This window comes from Phaethon aethereus, assembly GCF_964289735.1.
Source record: "Phaethon aethereus genome assembly, chromosome: 4".
Lineage (NCBI taxonomy): Eukaryota > Metazoa > Chordata > Aves > Phaethontiformes > Phaethontidae > Phaethon > Phaethon aethereus.
This window is the reverse complement of record NC_138578.1, coordinates 71,182,014-71,202,239: the sequence shown is the minus strand read 5'-3', so window position 1 is coordinate 71,202,239 and position 20,226 is coordinate 71,182,014. Positions and strand designations below refer to the sequence as shown.

Here is a 20,226-nt window from a genome sequence, read left to right as displayed (position 1 = left end):
TTTTTATGAAAAAAAAAGGCTTTCATGTCAGCAATACTTTGGACAAAGTATGTTTCTTTCTATTCAAGATGATTCTCATCCAGAATAGATCCATGAAAATAGAGACACATGTAACATCTTCACCTTTTATAACACCTAACTATGGATCTGAGCAAATTCCTAATGTTTTTAGCTCTCCTTACTAAGCTGCTTTTCAACTCTGGCTCAGTCAGGCTACTGTTACAAATAAAAAAGTCTTTTCTTTGTCATGGTTATCATACACTACTGATGTGTCTGACCCTGTATCCACTAAAGTCACTAGCAAAACTTTGACTTGGCTGAGGTCACATCTTTTACGACAAAGCAGAATGCATGAAGTTAAAGAACAATGTGAATACATTCACGCTGCAACTTTTCCAATGGTCTTCAGGTATTTAAATGAAATTATTCAGTGTTTGGCCTATTTGACACTACATTCATGTATTTACATCATATACATCTGTTATAAACTCGACAGCAGGTCCTCAGAAACGGCTGTGTCCAGCAGTTTCACAAAATTCCAGACTGGACCATTTTAATTAATGGAGACAGAGAGGGTAACATAAAGCCTTCAGGATAAAGCTGGCCCCAATGTAACTTTGTCTCTTGCAAGTAGACAGCAACATGGCAATCTTTGAGAGGCTGCCAAATGAATAGTTTCAAGTTTTCTTCCAGGATTTTGAAAAGGAAAGTCACACTTAGAAAACTGCATTTTGTTGCTGATGGTCAGTTTTCCAGTGGCAGAGTCCAAAGAAGAGCAGGGTTGTATGTGGAAAGTCTCAGCCGGTGTGGTCTGTGGGTTTGTCCTTGGCTGGGGATCCTGCTTTTGGAGGAGTCAGATGTCCCAGGATCCAAGGGGCGAAGATGAAGGCATGCACAGAGAGGACCTTTCCTCGCCCTGCTGGGGTGGAAGCGTGTGCGGGGTCGTAGCTGACTAGCTGCTGCAGCCTCTTGTGCAGCCGTGTCCCAGTAAATTGTTGTTACGGCCATCCTGGAGTTTCTCATGGCTCTGAAGGGATGCTCTGCTGTCCATGATGGAAGTCTGTCCACTTTGATCCTGCTGTCTTCTTAATCTGCCAAAGGTTAAAAACATTGATATAGCTATCATGTGCAGATAACAGTATGAGAATGATTGACGTTGCCTGTCCTGTGGATAGCCACATACACCTGCCTATAAAACAGATTCCTGCACCATTCGACCTCTACCAACTCCTTGAGCGGCCATTTCTTCTAAACACTGATGATTGCTTCCTCCTAAATATGTGCAGTTGGATCCTGGTCAAATACTGCTTCCATTATAGCCTATCATAAATAGCCAGCAGAGGAGAGTGCTTTCTCTGGCTTTAGCGTCTCTGCTCAGACTGTGACTTGACAAAACCTCCAGGTACCCCAAGGCTGACAAAGTTGTTGACTGGGCACACAACAGCAGTAAGCAGCTGCTCCCCTCTGCGGTCCTACAAGATTATATCAGTAACCTCCATCAATACAAGAGAAAAAATAGGAGATGAAAGTCTATTCAGTGTTCCTCTTGTTATTACTTCATATGTTGTCAAAGACTCCTAGGTGGTTTCAAGGAACAACAACAAAATCCTCCATTGTCTAAAGACTGCAAAGTCATGTTCTTTTGACATCATTTTCTAGGGAACAGCAACAGCCCTAGCAGCACCTGCAGTTCCCACCAATCATTTTATCATCAAGCTTCTCAGCATTTCTGCCCAACACCAGTATCAACTTCTGTGATTTTACTGTGATTCATGTGATTTTCAGAGTTTTCCTACAAACACAGCCACAATATAAGTACTTTCAAGAACGATGTAAAGATTCATGGGGATGCTATGAGACAGAGGCCGATCTTTTTTTAAAAACATGAACAGCTGTTGTTTTGGAGGAATTTTTCTCTGTTTTCTCAAAATGAGAAACAGCTGTTGATGCGTTCTTGAAAAAGACACCAACAGTTGGCACCACAGACGCTAGCTCGCTCTTACAGTGATTATAAGAGGTACCTATGATATACTCCAAAAACACTTTGCAAGTAACATTAAATATGTAGAAAATACTCAATAATGGAAAAACATGCCGAAATGAAATGTAAAGGGTGAGTTTAAAAGGGTAAAATACTTCCAGGTGGCATAAAGGCTATAGAGACACCACACTGAAGACTCAGAAGAGAATGTGAAAGGACATGAAATAGCTGTCATAGATAAGCAGAGGAATAAAAGTAAGTTTATTTAAAGTAAAAATAATGAAAACACTGTCCAAATAGGTTAAATTTAGAAGAGCACAAACACTGGCACGTTAAATAAAAAACTTCAAGACAGACCGAAAAAACAGATTAGAGGAACAAATAACTGCTAAAAACATTTACCCTAACAGTAATTTTTTCAAGTGTACCAGAAATAGGAAGGCTACCAGGGTGCCTGCAAGCCAATGGAGGACTGAGATATTAGAGGAAAGCAGAAGAAGTATGTTAGCTGAAAATGAATTCTCTTCACCGACATTCAAGACAAACGAGCTTAGGGACATTCCTTTCTCTATAAGACATTTGTCCATCACCTCCAGTTAAACCATCAGTCAAACAGCTTTAGAATCAGTCATTCAAATGAATGTTGACAAATCATCAAGACAGTGAATTTGCACCCAAGAACTCTACGAAAATTGAAATACGTAATTTCTGCTCAGCTGAATGGACTGTGTAACTTACTATTGAAACTGTCATGGCACCAAGGAATGGAAGACAGCAAATGTGATGGCATTTTTTTTTTTAAGGGCTTCAAAAGATATCCAGGAGTCCACCATGGCAGTAATTGAATGAGATAAAGTCGTGAACCGTCTTAGGGTCTGTGCTACTGGCCCTTATGAGACTAAGGTATTTGTAGGCATCAACAGAAAAGGCTACAGTGCTTGGAAACTCATGTTGCAAAGTGTAGGTTGCAAACCTGTGCAAACTGTTTAACAGTGGAGTGAGACAAATTATGGCTCTGTGGAGATCTGAGGAATCATTGCATTGGTTTAAGACACGCAAGTGCTTTCTCCCTGAATTTGTTTAATATTTATTAGGTTCATAAAATGCTGAAAAAGAAGGCATTTACTGTACTGCTAAAATTAATGGGGAAAAAAGAAGTCTCTCAATAACAACATAAAGCAGGAAAACACCAATTATTTTTTTTCAAACCACTCAAACTGGCACAAAGGCAGCATGTAATGAGGACAGTGGGAAAAGAGAGAAATGAAGCCCATGCTGAGTTCAAAAGATACCACTGACCAGTCTTGAAATTCTCACTTTCTACAGAGGTGGTTTCTATTGTTGATTTCCATTTCTTTTCTTTTATCCTGTCCCTATTCCCCAGGTCTATTATTGAACCATAATTAGATTATGGGGGTTTGGAAGTGCTAAAGAAAGACGTTTTCTTAGCAGTGCTTCATTGTATTCCCTGTTTCCATATCTAGATTCACTATCCATATTTATCAAAATTAACAATAGGTTATTAAACTGAAGATGTAGTAAAAATGTAACTATGATTTCAGTGTTTATTCATTTATCCATCACTTTATTCAGTGATTAAAATCACATTACAAACTTCACTATAAGGGGCTATAATGGGCATGCTAACATCTACTTACCAGTACGTCCTGGGGGATGGGGAATTGGACTAAGAAATCAGGAGATGCTGATGCTGTTTCTACCTCTGTTACCCTTTGGTCAAATTACAGCCCTTTCCTGTGCCTCAATTTCTCTCTTGACAAGTGGAGACACTGCAGGGGGCTGAAGCTGAAGGGGAATTTATTTGTCCAGAAATTTCACAGGGTTTGGAGTTAGTCATATATCTGCGCTAGATAAGTTGTGGTTAAGAAATAGCAACAAAAAGAACATAGAAGACGTGCCTGGGCTGATGAAACCTTGTGTGTTTATCAAATCCATGCTCGCGGGAGATTTTTCTGGATAAACTGGTGACAGAGCACGCATAGGCTCGTATTTGCAGCTCTCAGTTAAGCACAGGTTGCAATGAGCAGGAATGTGCCAAGCAATGTGGGACTTTGCTTGTAGTTGCACATCAGATGTTGAGGCAGCTGCTGCCGAGGACGATGGAAGCCGAGAGCTTTGTGCCTCTAAGAGCTGCTCCGTGCCTCACAGGCCTGAGTGAAATGGGGAATTAGAGCCTGGTTTCTGTGATGATTAAGAAAAGAAGGTGGCATACGTAATCAAGCAAAATGTAATTATACTGCATATGTAATTACGCAGCTATGTGCGTTATAGAATATATAAAAACACAAAAGCAGACTGGCTAAAAGCTAGCACGGAAAATATAATACTGAAGCACAAAAGACTGCTACAACTATGGCAGGCCAGAATGAAGATCACAAACGTCTAATGAAACCCAGTAACAAGCTTGGGGACCACCAGGGAAGAGCTTACAGCTCAGCTTTTTTCACTAGATTAAGACAAATATTGAAAGTTTGTCTTTAGGTTGCTTAGTAGGATCAGTTCAATGAAAAAGGATGAAAAGTTGCAGATTCAACATGATTGATTGTTAATATTTCAGCTTTGCTAAGAGACTAATACCTCCTCCCAAACCACTGCAATTTCAGCAAAAATAAAATAAAGCAATTGGTCTGTATTTCAGTCTAGCTACAAACCGCAAACAGGCTCAGGTCACGACCTAAACAAATCTCACCACAGCAGCTGTGTGTGAACAAGGAGTATCTTCAGTTAAAATGTTGGATGGTTGCAGAGTGGAATTTTTCTCTTGTTCGTGCGTTCTTGATTCCTTGGTGCCAGAGCTGGAGCACATTTCCATCAAAAACATGGGTACCTTGACACGGTTCCTGTAATCATGGCAAAATAAATGCAGCCTGGGCCATTCTGTTTAAAAATGACACTAGTGCAATAAATCATTTGTAGGAAACCGCTTTCTAGTGAATGACTTATCTTGCCTTTAAGCTGATGCAGCTACAGGCTGTGATAACTTGATAAAGGCCCAGGGAGAATGAATGGCTTGGTGGGGACTTAGTTGTGGATCTGAACCAGGTGGCTGTTCCTTTGCTGAATGCTATTGACTGAGAACAAATGGTGAAATGGCCAGCTGCGGATGAAAAAGTGAACAAGTGATTCTAGTGGGTAATCATATGGAGAAAAAAAATGGCAGCAAAAAGAGGATGGAAATGAGTTTGAACAGTGTCTTTTGCATTTATACCATGACAATTCTGTACAAATACATACGTAGTCTCAGAGGCAGTTATGCTGGGAATTAAGAGTGGTTCTGCTGAACCAACAAAGAGATGATCTGAGTTTTCCTTCCCTTCACCATTGATCCATGACGCTGAGCATTGACCAACCTACTCTCCAGTAGGGAGAAAGAAAGAGGCTGTACCAACCACTACAGGAATGCATCAAGAAAAGTAACTGAGCCTTCAGTCAAGTCTTGGGCTTCATCGGTATTTCTGGTAAAGGTAAAGTGTCTGTGTGAGCTGTGGAAAGGTTTGTATCATTCTTATTATCTTGATACTCAGATATTATAGTAGAGTTCCTGCAGTATGGGTTTTCAATACTGGATCTTGAATCAGATATTCGTCAGTGGAAAGGCATTCAAAGGACAAAGGAAAATTGTTGGTCCAAAAAACCCTATAGCAATATAGACCAGTGGTGTCAGGTTTACAAAATGTAGCTGCTCTGTTTGAGAGCTGTATGGAGGCTTTTACACTGTCTGTCACTCTTGTCTGTTTGTTCTGGCCACACAATAACTCGGTGCATGATAACACCTTTGTGCTGCTGAAGCACTTGCCAACGGGTCTGGCCATGCTCTCCGTATGACACCGACACCTCAGAAGTGCGAGATATTTCAAGCAGTGGACACACACTCAGCAACCATCAAAGATGGAATTTCTACTGACAAAAAGAGAATTCAAGCCAGGCAGAACTACTTCTCTTCTGAGACTCACACACATGCCAAGTCCTACAAGACACTTTTTTTTACAGAAAATTTGCAAGTGAGTTTTCCAGTGTTGCAGACCCCGTGTCCTGGGTGTGGAGGAAAGAAAATGGTCTGAGTGGGCAGTGGAATTTACTTCCCCATATCTGGGTTTAGCATTTTACCTTGGCCTACTGGTATTTCAAACATGTTGCTGGAGAAAAAAGGTGCTTTTGGTTTGGGAAAAAGGTGGGCATAATAAGATGAGCTTTAGAAACCGCAGTTTTATTGCGGGAAAAATGTTCTATTGATGGAAACTTTTACTTCCCTTGAAATAAGCTCTGAGGAGTAGATAAATCTATGGAACATTTATCCCAGTTATTCTTCACCAGGAAGAGGGGCTGAAGTCAGAACAGACCAGGCATGTCTATGCCAAATTTTCAAATTAATGAATCCTGTGGGGTAGCTTGCTAAATAGTTAGAAACCCACCTCACTTCTATGATTTAGTAGCTACATATAAGTAATGCTGATGTCTTGTCCAGCTCAGCTGGCCTTGCTAGAAGGCTAATTATGAACATGTCTGAACAAGGAGAAAAAAACCCCCTGATTTATCATGGGGAATGACTGTGCTCAGAAAAAAACTATTTCAGCTATATGTCTCTCTCTGTGTCACTGTAATTTGTCTACTGGAGCACAGATACAGAAATTAGAAAGGGGATTTCAGAAGAATAGTAAAGGCCCTTGTGTCCAAATACACAGTTTGTGTATCACAGTTTGAGTGTCAGTTGATAAATATGGACTCTCTGAAAGATAGTATTCTCTCAAAATACTGCACTAAAACCTTTTTATTCTCAATAGAAAAGATGTAGCAATGAAATTTTGTAAAGGAGTTAGAAGAAGCCAGAAAGTGACAGACACAGGCATTGTTTTGTTATATTCTGGTCACTGAAAATAGAAATGTGGAAGTTATGCCATATAATTAAAATTGCTGGATATGCTGAAGTTGTAAAAGTTCCAGCCAAAATGAAAATCATTTTTACAGAGTGTTATAATGCCGTAAAGATGGAATCCATAAAGCATAAGGAGCCCTACTGCAGCATTATCTCACAGGGACACTTGCAGAATAGGGGATACCCAGCATATCTAGCCACGATAGTGGTTAGCCGTAGATAGCCAACACTGGAGTGAGACAACATGGCACGGAGGGCAGGCAAGGTGTCGGTTTGGCACCCACTGCTATGCCCACTATTTGTTTTTAATATTAGTTTTTATTCAGTGTAGTAGTGATGCATCAAAATTTGTATACAAACACAAGCAAAAAATGCCTGGTTGAACGAATCAGATGTGGTCAACATGACTGCTTCCTCAAGGTGGTGATGCTTTAATCCTTCCCAACCCACCGCTGCCTGTCCCTGAAGACAACTAATCTGTCTCAATGATAACGAAGCACCGTTTTACCAAATGGTCCAGAATTTGCTTTCTAAAGACATAGAGATGGTTAGTGGCTGGTTGGATCCCTCATCAGAGCTGGATTCCCTGCTCTGTTACACACAAAACAAAGATGAGACTCTCAACACAAACAGTTAGGTAAATCTGTGGCACTCTAGAACTCCAGAAACTATATCCCCACCCCTCTCCTTTATTTCCAGTCAAAAGGTGTGAAAAGAAAGACTTAATGGGACTTTGGAGCCTAACCGTGGCAATAAGACTTGCTTATTTCCTCCTTGTGGAACAGGTACAGAATATATCCCTGTGTTCCTCACATTTTGGAGTGGTTTATGCAGTGAAACTTGTTCTGAGACAAAACAGAAGGATTTGGACCGTGAAGACTCAAAAGGACTCACACTGTCACCTCAAAGTCCAGCATCACTCTTGGTATTGAGAACCTGGAGTGTGATAGAAAGTATAAACAGAAAGATGCTGGGTAGCTTGAAGTTTACATATCTGCATAACCATCATGAGAAGGCATACGTTTTGGTTTACCTCTCTGACCTAAATAATGAGTATTCAGTGGTAAGTAGGTGGTAGACAGGTGAAAGCTAACAATGTGGGTCATACCAGCTCATCTTCGGGAACAGCTCAGCCAGCAGCCCCAAAAAGACTCTGTTCCTTTGGTTTGACACTCAATAAAAATGTTCATGGTTCCCACAATCTTTCATGCTTTAGCCAGAAAAACAGAGTCACTTCCCCAAGCTCATATAAAACCTTATCTTTTGTAAAAATCCCTTATTTAAGCATTACAGGAGCTCATGCATAACACTAAAAGTGCACATACCACAAAACCAGGGCAATTTTTTGGCAGTAATAAATAGGTCCTGCAGTGTGCACACGTCTTTTCAAAAATAATGGGTTATATGCAGGTGCATCTCATACTCCACTTTGAAAACTTCCCCCATTATTTTCCTGCCATCATTTTAACATCAATTGCAGGCGGTGATTGTAGAAATATTGATAACTGAGCATGATTTCCGTGACAATAAGCAGCTTGGCTTGTCATCTGGCTGCCACTGTGGGGAATAAGAATTGAGTTTGATACATGGACACTTAATAATTTTCTGCATGAATTTTTAAAGGTTTCTCTTATAAATTGGTTCTTGCTGTGTTCTATTTCTGTAAAAATTGAAGAAGCTGGCAGTATTTTACAATTGTAAATGAGTGTTACTCTTTCTCTTGTATCTCCATTATTCTGCTTACTAGTTATCATCTGCCAGGTTTTCATTCAACTACACTTTTTAGTGAAAAGGTAAAATAAAGAGGAAGAAAGAAGTGAGCAAAGAATCCTGGCCAGGTTATTTTTAACCGAATAAGCATATCTGGGAAAAGTATATTTACTTTTCAAAATAAAATAGCCACCAAATATATCAGAAAGGAGTGAAAATTCATATATTTCCTTTCTTTTTTAAAAAGGAAACAAAAATAAGCTGATGAGTTGATCAGAAATTCAGGAAATTTGCTTATTTTACACTCCATCCACAAAGAAGAAAACACTGACCTTTGCTCAGTGTAAATATTAAGGAAATGTACTGACAAGAAAGAACAAATATGAAACTCCTGGGTTGTCCACACCCTGTTGGTGTGAGCTGCAGATCCCACCTTGCCCTTTCAATGCTCAGGTTTGCTTCCCGAGGAGAGCAGGGTGCAGGGTGAGGTGCTGGCATGTGATTCAGACACGTGAATAGAGGTAAGTCTCTTGGCCAAATTCTGTGAAACTCCCCAGTTTGAAAAGTGCTCTGATTTCATAGCAACATATGTCAGAACTAATTGATATAATAATCCTGCATAAGATTAAGTTACCTGACAACCTGAACATCTGCCAATCCGTTCATCCGCTTTCCGTTCCCCGGCGGTACCCAGCAGGGCTCTCGTGACAGGCAGCAAATGGAGCTCTGCATGGGAATGTCGTTTCTGTATTTTAGGCATCATTTACATTCGCACCAGAAGGTAAAATGGTGCAGGGATTGATGCCTGGAAGCTAAGTGGCACAGGCTGGCTTGCTTATGGCTAAGCCCTCTAATCTTCAACCCAGGGTGGCTGTGTTCCAACTGCCTGTTAGGGAGCCTTTGGTCTATGCTAACCTCTGCAACCTGAAGGGAGGTGATTCAGAGAGTGATTTTGCCCTGGGAAAAATTGTGCCAGGGACAATGCTAACAACTGAGCGGTATGGAAGATTGCCTGTATTCTGCCTTTAAAAAATAGGCAGAAAACAACAATGAAGGTGGAAAACGCAGGATAGGGGAAAAAAGGAGTAGAAATGGAAGAAGGAGAATTAAACATCTGAAAAATGAGGAAGGATTCAAAAGAATCCCAACTATGGAGATCTAATTAATTAAACTAACTAATTATATAGCTAATTAAAACTATCTCAAAAGACAGCTGTATATAGCTAATGTTCTTTTTTATTAAAAAACCCTCTTTACACCTAATGGAGGAGCAGTAACCGTGGCAGAGTTAATAGTGGGCTTTTCTTTGCTTTAGCTTGTGCACAGAGTGATCTCGGTAGTTCTTTTAGGATAACAGAAATCACTGAAAAGTGTATGCATTTGCTAAGCATTTTCAAGTAAACGAGGAAGGCACAGCCTTGCTCTGCCGCAGAGGAGGCTTGGGGCAGCCCAGGGCAGACTTACGGACCACCTGGAGCAGGCTCGACACTCATCACTCGGCAACCTCAGTGCCGAGCCACACAAGCCCAAACTGAAAATCAGAGTCTGTAATCTCAGGTAATTTCCCCCCACTCTAGAGTTTGCATAGAGAACCAGTATGTACAGAGCAGCTTTAAATGAAACACGGTGCTACTGTGTGTTTGTGTAATAGCAGGTATGTGTTTTGGGAGACCTGGGTCCGAGTAGTGACCTCATCATATCTCTAGTAAGAGTGGATGCCATGAGTCTTTAGCTCTCCCTTGATAACGTTCACACTTACAGCTTGCTTGCTCTTGGCCTCCTGCCCCACGGCTAGGTGCATATGGCTCAAATGCAGTTGCCCCACAGGTGGTGTTTGGTGCCGTACGAGACGCCCCGGGTTAGCTGCCGTGCCGAGGGAGCGGCACAGACGACCCGTGCCTCTTGGAGCGGCAGCTAGGCATTTAGTTTTACAGAAATGAACTGAGCCCACAACTGTAGGATGGATTTTATTCCAGCCAACTGTAGGCAACTGAAAGATTAGTTCAGGCTCTCTCTGCAGCATAAATAGAAGCACTAACATAGATTAATTAGTTCCAGTCTGAGTTATCTAACACATGTGTCACAGACCAACCTTGGGAGATACAAGTCTCTCTTCACTGACTACTAAAGGAGCTTAAACTAAATAAGTTATTTTAAAATTTATTAGTTTAAAGGAATATAATCATGTTGCATCTCTAGAAAAATAGAGATAGGTTTCCTCTCTGAACCACGGATTTGAGGCCCTTCCTATCTAGTAGCTGTGTAAGCTCACCACACGCTGCACTGCATAGCAGAGCCAATTTGCTTCTGGATTAGAGCTCATTTACACCCACACTGTTCAGGCGTGCAGAAATTGAATAGTCCCATCAGCCTGGTACAGAGCACAGGCCGATAAACACTGCCAAGGGCTGGGTAATGAAGTCACTGAGGAGCACAGGGGTGCAATTGCCTGTTCATCCATGGAGACGTGCCTGTAGCATATTCAGGCTCTGGGTTTGCCAGCAATGGCTTTTCTGCATGAGTTGGGGTATATCTTGAAAAATACTTTGTCATCTAATTCCCACTTATTTCAGATACCTTTGAAAATCTTGCATACACCCTTTGTGGTAGGAGTTTTTCTATGTCTAACCAATATTTAACTCAGTCTGTCTTTGACCCCAAACATGCACTCTTGGTACTGACTGCTTCGATAGTCATAATCTCAGGTCTGTTTTCCTAACACACTTTGATGTATGTGTTTTGGTAGCTCAGTAGATTACCATGTAATCATTCAAATAACTCTGTTTTAACTCCATTTAAATTTAAATGACTGAGGCAGAGACTAAAAGTTATGCTTTTTTACAGCTAAATGTGAAAAGTACCATTTTAGAGGAAGCATTCCCATGTAGCACCGATGTCTTGTACTGCTGACACTCATGACACTTACTCCCACCCTTTCCAAAAACCTTGGGGAAATATGCTTACACCATGGGTAATTGATTCAGGTTGATAGTTCCTGCTGAGTAATTATGCTCAGTAAATGCCCGTGAATATAATTTTCTATCAACCAGCAATTTATAATCAAGCATAATGGGTTCAGGTGCACATACGGCATGAGTGACATGCGAAATACTAGTATGTAGAAGTCAAGTGACAAATTATACTGGATGCTGTAGCATGTTGACCTGCAATGCCTTGAGATTTCAGGCTTACCCTGGGAGTTGATAAAGCAAAATAGGAGTGAAGAGATGAAGTAAATAAATGAAAACAGCAAGTAATGTGCAGCCATTTAAGAAAATGAAACTAAAACAACCAATTAACATTAACATTACAGCCATGTTCAGACTAGAAAAATAGGTGTTTCTTAGAAGTGGGTCGTTGTCTGTCCACGACCAGGTGAATCCTAAACAATATCTGTCTTGTTCAGCCACACTGTAAAACATGAACTAGTTTTTCTAGTTCAGATACATCTGTAGATCCACATGTACAAGCAAGAGGAAAGCAGCTATGAAATTTCCCAATAATGTATTGGTTATTAGACTTTGTGGACCACAGGGAGAAAATTTTCTTTCTAGTTGGACAGAATCCAGTTTGAAAACTAGAGGTACTTGCCTGTGAATAATGATATTTCTCATCAGTGTGGGCCAAAACTCATTCTCAAGAAGGACACTGGTTTCCTAGGCTGCCTTGGGTCTATAGCCTGAAGGACACAGACTCACCCTTTTGTAAAGCTGTCAGCAGACAGATAGATTGCAGGAGTTGCTTTAAAATATTCTATTCCTTTATTCATCTGGTGGAAGTTTTGAGGTAAAGTGATACTTTGGGTCAAGTCCAAATTAAATAAAAGGTGTGAAGGGAAATTATTCATTGTCATCTAGGGTTAGATCTACTTTACTGGAAACATATTCTCAGCCACTTTCATCCCTAGACCTCAGAGCAGGAAGATTTTACAGAGGAGTTGGAGTGAAGAGGCCTTTTAACAGAGAGCAGATCACAGCAACAAGCATAGTTTTGCTAACAGACTGAGAATTTAAAGACAGCTAATAATGTGATGCCTGTAAAATGCCTGCTGCCTTTGCAGTGACGGTGATGCACATGTCTGCAGCTCCGTGGCAGTAAACTGGTGTGCCAGATTGCCACAGCAAAGCAGGACTGAACAAAAGGGAAGCCAGCCATCACCGAAATATAGCCATTCAATCCCATCTTGTTTCTTCTCTTTCCTTTTCATGCCTCTCCCCTGGTGTTGAGAAGAGGATCGTGGTCCAGAGGTGAGGATAATATTAGCTGTAACAGCCTACTTGCATAGCAGCACCAATTTCCTTAATGCCACATCTCTAATTGAACCTGCAGCTCCACGGGAGCAGTACAGCCAATAATTTAAGAATTAAGGTGTGTGGAAAGCCAGTCTGGCTCTGCTTGATTATTGGGACCTGACAATAAACATTCTCAGACTGGAATAAGTGTCTGGGGGGAGGCTGGTTCAGCCCTACCCTTCTCGCAGCAGCAGGCTTCCAGGAATCAGAGCCTGTGAGTTTCCAGGGAGCAATGGCAGCCTGCACTGCCCTCTCTGCTGGCTCATCTCTCTCCACCTATTCCTCATACAAGATTTCTCTGCAAAGTCCAAAACTTAGATTAACAAGGGGTCTACTTACGGCAGCTCTTTCATTCCCTGAAGGATGGATGCCGCCAAAGGAGACTTAGCCAGCAGTTCACTCATGATGGCACAGCGTAATTCGCAGCCTTCAGTTAATCACCAAACCTCCCTACATAACGCGTGGGAAGGTAGATTCCCAACACAGGGATCTGTGGAAGCCACTGTATTGAACACCGAGCTCTCTGGGCAAGTCACTAGGGTGCACCCACAACAGGAGTATGTATTGTGCCCCAGGTGGGGCACGGGAAAATTGTCTCCAGCTGGGTTTCACAACCCTGAGGTCTTCCCAAGGGATGGGTGCCTGACATCGCCTGAAACACAGCAAGGGACAATCTGAATCTTACCTAAATCTCTCAGCTGCCCTAAGTCTGCTTTACTTTCCCTACTTCCGAAAAGGAGATATATATCTATATATCTATATATCAATATATCTACATATCTATATATCTGTATGTATCTATGTGCTCGCATATATACATTTATATACACACATATATGTACATTTTACTATGCAACCCTTGTGCTATTATGAAGAAACTTATAAGCAGGGAGAAAGCATCAAGACAGATACCCATCCATTCCATGTAACAGAGATCCCATCTCCCACAGAGGTCCATTTCAGACACTAGTGGACACTGTCAAAGAACAAGCCAAAGGGAGACAAATGCCTGCTGCGGCATATCCTCCTCTCTTCTGACATTTCCAGAGTTCCCAAACCAAGGAATGCATCAGGGGTCTCATGTCTTACGGACTTCTATGGATCTTTCTCCATGAATTTCTCTAATCCTTTTCTGAATCTTTTTGTATGCTTCACATTCAGAGCACCACTTGGCACGTGCTGTATTGCACAGAAGGGCATGGTTTGTTTTCTTTTAAACCCGCAGCCTGACGACTTTGTGACCATGAGTTACCAGAAAGAGTGAATAATCGTTGCTCAGTCACCTTGTCAATAAGTTTCACTACATATTATTATTTAGCCTGTTTCTGTCTTTTCAGTTGCCTCTTCTCTGAGTTTAAACAAGTTCAAGTCTATGAAATCCTTCAATGTGAGCCATGCCACACCTCTGGTAAACCTGTTTTCTTTTTTGTATCCATTCTAAGTCCTCTGTATCTTTTTTGAGATCAGGAAGAACCATAAGCAGAATGGAAGATGCAGGTGTGTATGTACGAACATATATATGTATACACACAATGACATCCTGATGTTCATTTCACTATAGCTTTCTTTGCAGTTTTGAGCATATTAACACCTTTTAGCTATCCAATAAACATTGTGTTAGCCACAGTCTTTTCAAAATTTTTTTCTTAATAACTGAAACTAATTTAAAGTCCATTGTCCTAAGGGTAAAGTTTAGATTATTTTCTTCCTAACATATTTGCATTTATCAGTACTGAATTTCAGCTGCCATTTTTTTATTACTCTGGAACTCAGAACCATCACTTTCATTATCTACTGCAGCTCTTTGCAGTCAGATTTAGTTTTGACTACTCTGCTATCACAAGTGGACTTCAATACCTCACCATTCATCTCCCTTTCCAACTCATTTATGAATATATTCAACAGATACACAAAGTATCAGAATGACTGGCAATAATCATGTTTTATCATTAATGGCTTCTCTCTGCATTGCTTCAGCAACTGGCCCAAAAATGCTTTCCTAAAACAGGATGAAAAGTTCAGTCTTCATGACTCATTCTTAATTTATGGAGACTCATAACAAGTGAGAATTTATGCTAGTTTAGGACATTAAGAGTGATGAAGATGAACCATGAAGGTAATCCCCTATGGTCACTGAACAGTCATGACCTCTTGACCTGAAAGCCTTCATTTATCATAGATATGATTTGTCCCATGTAACCTATTAAAAAAAATCATATATGGTGCTCAGAATCATACAGTTTTTGTTCCTCTTCCAAGTCTGAGATGTGCAAATGAAGATTTTTCTTTTCTCTGCCTATGAATTGACATTTGATTAGTTTTTATGAGGTGGATTTGTCTTTAGTTTTCTGTAAATGGAAAAGAATTGCTGGCCTGCACTGCTGAGGATCTGCTTCTGTTATCCTGATCTTTCCAGCACCACGTTTCAGCAGAGCATGATCAGATACACACGTCCCCAAACAAACTTTCATCCCCAAAGATGGATGTCCATTTGGTTAAGTGTAGCCACTACAACGATATGGTTACTTGCTTGGAAAAACTTTGGATGTTTTTCCTGAAAGGCTTTGAAAATGAGGTTCCAGATACTCATTAGACTTTTTTTTTCCCCCTCCATGAAACTGTGAAGGAAACATATTATTGAAACGATGGCTTTTGTATGACCAGCTTTTTCTCAAAAAAAAGTGAATTTGAAGGTATGCCTACAGAAAAATAACCAGCTTGGACCTGCTATGCTCAAATCTTTAGGCAGCTTGGCTCACTAAGAAAAGAGTCACATTTGGACTGGTAATTCTAAGCCAGTAATAATGAGCAGGAATCAAAGGCAGAAGTGAAAGGGCTTGTGTGACCAAGCAGCAGTTATTAGTGCCCCAAAACAAGCTGGGTTCAATCATGTTCAGAAAGGCATCTCTCTAATTAGGTGAGATTGCATGAGCAATCTCCAAAAGCAGACATATCCATTACAAAAGGGACAAGAAAGAGATGAGTAAGAACAGTGCAACCACTTGAAATGCTCAGAAAAAGTTGGATTTAAACTGAATTAAGGTCAGCAGAAATGGCAAGAAAAGTTATGCTGTAGCCTCATCCAAAAAGCATTCAGATATTACGAGGATTATGATAATGTAAATATCTCCAGAGACACTAAGTGACATAAAATACCTATTAAGAAAAGTACATTCAATGAGGTATACTGCAAATCATCATGAATATTCAATTCCAATCAAACTGAAATGAAAGAGAGAGCACTCGGGGACTCTGGATTTGAATCTGAAATGACAATTGAAAGGAAAGAAAAGGAACTACAAAGAAGGAGACAATAAATTTGATCTTATAAAAATGGCAGAGTATTACATAAGCTTTTCACCTATGATATGGACAAAATCAGACAACATGACTTTAAGCATCTTAATATGGGTAAAATGTGCTCCCTCTACTTTTGCTGTTTATTCTGGGAAGAGAGAGCGCTCTGTTCACCTAAAGCTGTTCAGTACCTTTTAGGAAAGAACTAGGTATGGCCAAATGGTAGGAAGTATAGTAGGAAAAAAAGAGGGAGATGGGCAGCATCCATCTGACTGCTTCAATTTGTGGCAGAATTTTTTAGCATGGTTGCATTGAACAAATACTGAGAAGAGAAATAAGGTGTAGCAGGACCTTAGGAAAGGGCCAAGCCTGTTCAGATCAGTGGGGAATAGAGAGCTGAATATCATAGCAGTGCTATTGCAGGATTAGTATTAAGTAAAAAACCTCCAAATTCAAAATCATTAGTAAGTTTTTTAAAGTTTCCACTAGAATTGTTAAAAATATGGATATTGTGTTCATCCCTCAATCCCATTTATTAAACTAGTTCTGCAGAATTCTAACCCCTTTTCACAGGTGTTGTATAGATGAAATACGTATTCTGCTCTGTAAAATGTGCTCACTAAAATGTGGCTATATGATTGTATTTCATTAGCAGGCTGATAATTTTGATGATAAGTTTGTGAAATGTCTAACTGAAGGATTATCCTGCCTGAGGAGCAGATATTTCCTGTGTTTTCTCCACTCATCTTTGTTTGTTCACCGCTTTAATCATAAAGACATCTTTCATGGAGAGAAAACATGTCAGCAAAAGGAGACAAAAAAAGTCCCTGAAATCAACTTCAGATTATATTCTGCAACTAAAACCCACTGCATGGACCATTTTGAGACCACAGTTCATTTAGTTTACATATTAAAAAATAAGTAAGACATTTTACTGACACTATTAAGCAGAATAGAAAACATGTTCCATTATTTGGAGTTGTATATAAGTGTCCCAGGAGGAAATTACACTGGGTGTGGAGAACATGGTCCAAATTCAGTTTTCCTTTTATTAGAGGAAATGTTTTATCATAGGAATGACTGTTCACTCAGATGACAGAAAGACTTTGGAACATTCAGTGTCCATTTTGCAGACATGAAAGCAGTATTCCCTTCAGATTTTACAGATTTCCCAGACTGTTTTATAGGACTTAAAGTAATTAGAACATGCATAGTGAAACTCAAGTACAGAACTACACCTGGACTTCTCTTCTATAACTACCATTTCTAGAACACGGGACAGACTTTTGCATTAGTACAATTCTTAGAAAAATGGAAAATGGTTTTGTTTCACCTTCCACAAATTTCTTTGTTTGATAGAGTTCTTTTCTACATTGTCTTTTTCTACAGACAAACTGGGAATAATTGGTCTTCCCTCCCTTCCTCCTTATCTCCCCAGTCAATGCTGAATAGTATTAACAGAAAATGATGTGTGATCAGGAGTGCGTAAGTAAAGATATATAAACCTAACTTTTGTTACCCACTACTGATAAACATTGACTACAGATTTATTTGTCCAGGAAGCCCTGTACAGTTAAATCCAATGTATAAAGTAAACAGCTAATATCACAGCTCCAAATCCTTCCTTCCTAATTGCTATTTTAACAAAACATATTTACTCTGTCATAGAATTGTTTAGGTTGGAAAAGACCTTTTAAGATCATCAAGTCCAACCATTAACCTAGCACTGCCAAGTCCACCACTAAACCATGTCCCTAAGCACCACATCTACACATCTTTTAAATACCTCCAGGGATGGTGACTTCACCACCTCCCTGGGCAGCCTGTTCCAATGCTTGACAACCCTTTTGGTGAAGAAATTGTTCCTAATATCCAACTTAAACCTATCCTGGCACAACTTGAGGCCATTTCCTCTCATCCTATTACTTGTTACTTGGGAGAAGAGACCAACACCCACCTCGCCACAACCCCCTTTCAGGCGCTCCAGCACGCCTTTCTTGTCATGAGGGGCCCAAAACTGAACACAGTATTTGAGATGTGGCCTCATCAGTGCCGAGTACAGGGGCACGATCATTTCCCTACTCCTGCTGGCCACACTATTGCTGATACAGGCCAGGACGCTGTTGGCCTTCTTGGCCACCTGGGCACACTGCCGGCTCGTTTTCAGCTGGCTGTCAACCAGCACCCCCAGGTCCCTTTCCGCCGGGCAGCTCTCCAGCCACTCCTCCCCAAGCCTGTAGAGCTGCATGGGGTTGTTGTGACCCAAGTACAGGACCCGGTACTTGGCCTTGTTGAATCTCATACAATTGGCCTATGGCCCATCGATTCAGCCTGTCCAGATCACTCTGTTGAGCCTTCCTACCCTTGAGCAGATCAGCACTCCTGCCCAACTTGGTGTCATCTGCATTCTGCAGTGTATGCTTGTGCCCTCTTACTGTATACAATAACCTATTTCTTTTTAATTCTTCCAATTTTTCATCCTATCTCATAACAGTTTAAACCATAGATATCAGCTACGTTATTAAACCATATTCCAACTAAATAAATTACATTCAAGGACAATGTAAGACTTACCAAGAAGGTATGTTGCCTGAATGCTACTGGTAAAGCATCTGGAAAAACATCAGTCTTTTTAACTGAACCTACTTGTTTGAAAGCTTGGCTTGGCTAAAATGGACTCTGTCTTCCTCATGCACTCATCTTGCTTAAAACATTCCTATAAATGGCAATTTCCAATTGCTTAACTGCAGAAAGCAATAGAAAAGTGAAAATGTGCACATTCTGGCTTTGCTGGCATTAACTTACACTGTTAAGGTGCTTCATTCAGTCTCTTGAATTATTTTTCAACTTTTTTTAGCCTAGTAAGCCTTTTCTCTACCCCACCCCCACTCCCTTACTCCCATTTAACTATCAGTTCCTGATAGTCTCCCAAGTTTCTTGGAAGGAAAATAAATATTGCATACTTCAAGATTTGCAGTATCTGTTACAGGATTCAAGGTATATAGTGAAAAAGAGACACAGCCTGGAAGTATCAGCAAGACATTTAATAAAAACAGATTCTGCTTTTCATAGCAGATATTTTACAAGTGTTAAATGGCGAGATGTTGTGGAAGTGGGATGGTTGATACCACACCCTACCTACACATTACTACATCAATTTATGCTGCTTAATTAGAAACAGCTGAAATTTTTCCTAGTATCCTTTTGATTTAGGGATTCTCATCTTTTCCCTTGAAAGATGGGCTAAATGTTCTGATCCACACTTTCTTTGGATTTATATAATATTCTGTCCCACTGAAGTAAACCAAGCAGAAGGCTTAAATCACAATAAAATATAGCTTTTGAAGCATAATATAATGAATATCTAAGGAAGTATGCAGATATTTTCAAACAGTGAGACTACATAAGCAATTCTGACTATGTAGAGGAATGTGGAGAAATATCAAAACATCTGGCTGTATTAATGAGACTGATTTAAAGCTCTGGTTGGGATTGAGACCTCACCTAATGATACAATGGTTTTCCTGTGCTGAGAGCTCTAGAGCTGGACACAGTACTCCACATGGATTCTCATCAGAGCAGAGTAGAGGGGCAGAATCTCCTCCCTTGACTTGCTGGCCACACTGCTTTTGATGCAGCACAGGATATGGTTGGCCTTCTGGGCTGTGAGCACACATTGCTGGCTCATGTCCAGCTTTTCATCCACCAGTACCCCCAATACCTTCTTGGCAGGTTTGCTCTCAACCCCTTCATCCCCCAGCCTGTACTGATACTGGTGGTTGCCCTGACCCAGGTGCAGGACCCTGTGCTTGGCCTTGTTGAAACTCATGAGGATCACACAAGCCCATTCCTTGAACTTGTCCAGGTCCCTCTGGATGGCATCCCGTCCCTCAGGCGTGTCAACCACACCACTCAGCTTGGTGTCATCTGCAAACTTGCTGAGGGTGCACTCGATCCCACTGTCTATGTCATTGATGAAGATGTTTGAGAGCACTGGTCCTACTACTGTAAAGAGTACTGGTGACCCCTGAGGGACACCACTCATCACCAGT

General features: G+C 40.6%; 1 protein-coding gene across 2 annotated transcripts in view; it reads right to left on the bottom strand.

Moving 5' to 3' along the window:
• Window positions 1–952: 952 nt before the first annotated feature.
• STK32B (serine/threonine kinase 32B) overlaps window positions 953–20,226 on the bottom strand; it is a gene marked incomplete at its 3' end in the record, with an annotated part of 181,610 nt that continues 162,336 nt past the window's right edge. For both annotated transcript variants that reach the window (XM_081999696.1, XM_081999697.1), the window contains one exon: window positions 953–1,091. In XM_081999696.1, the coding sequence (XP_081855822.1) occupies window positions 953–1,091 (139 nt within the window). The remainder of the gene's footprint in view (window positions 1,092–20,226) is intronic.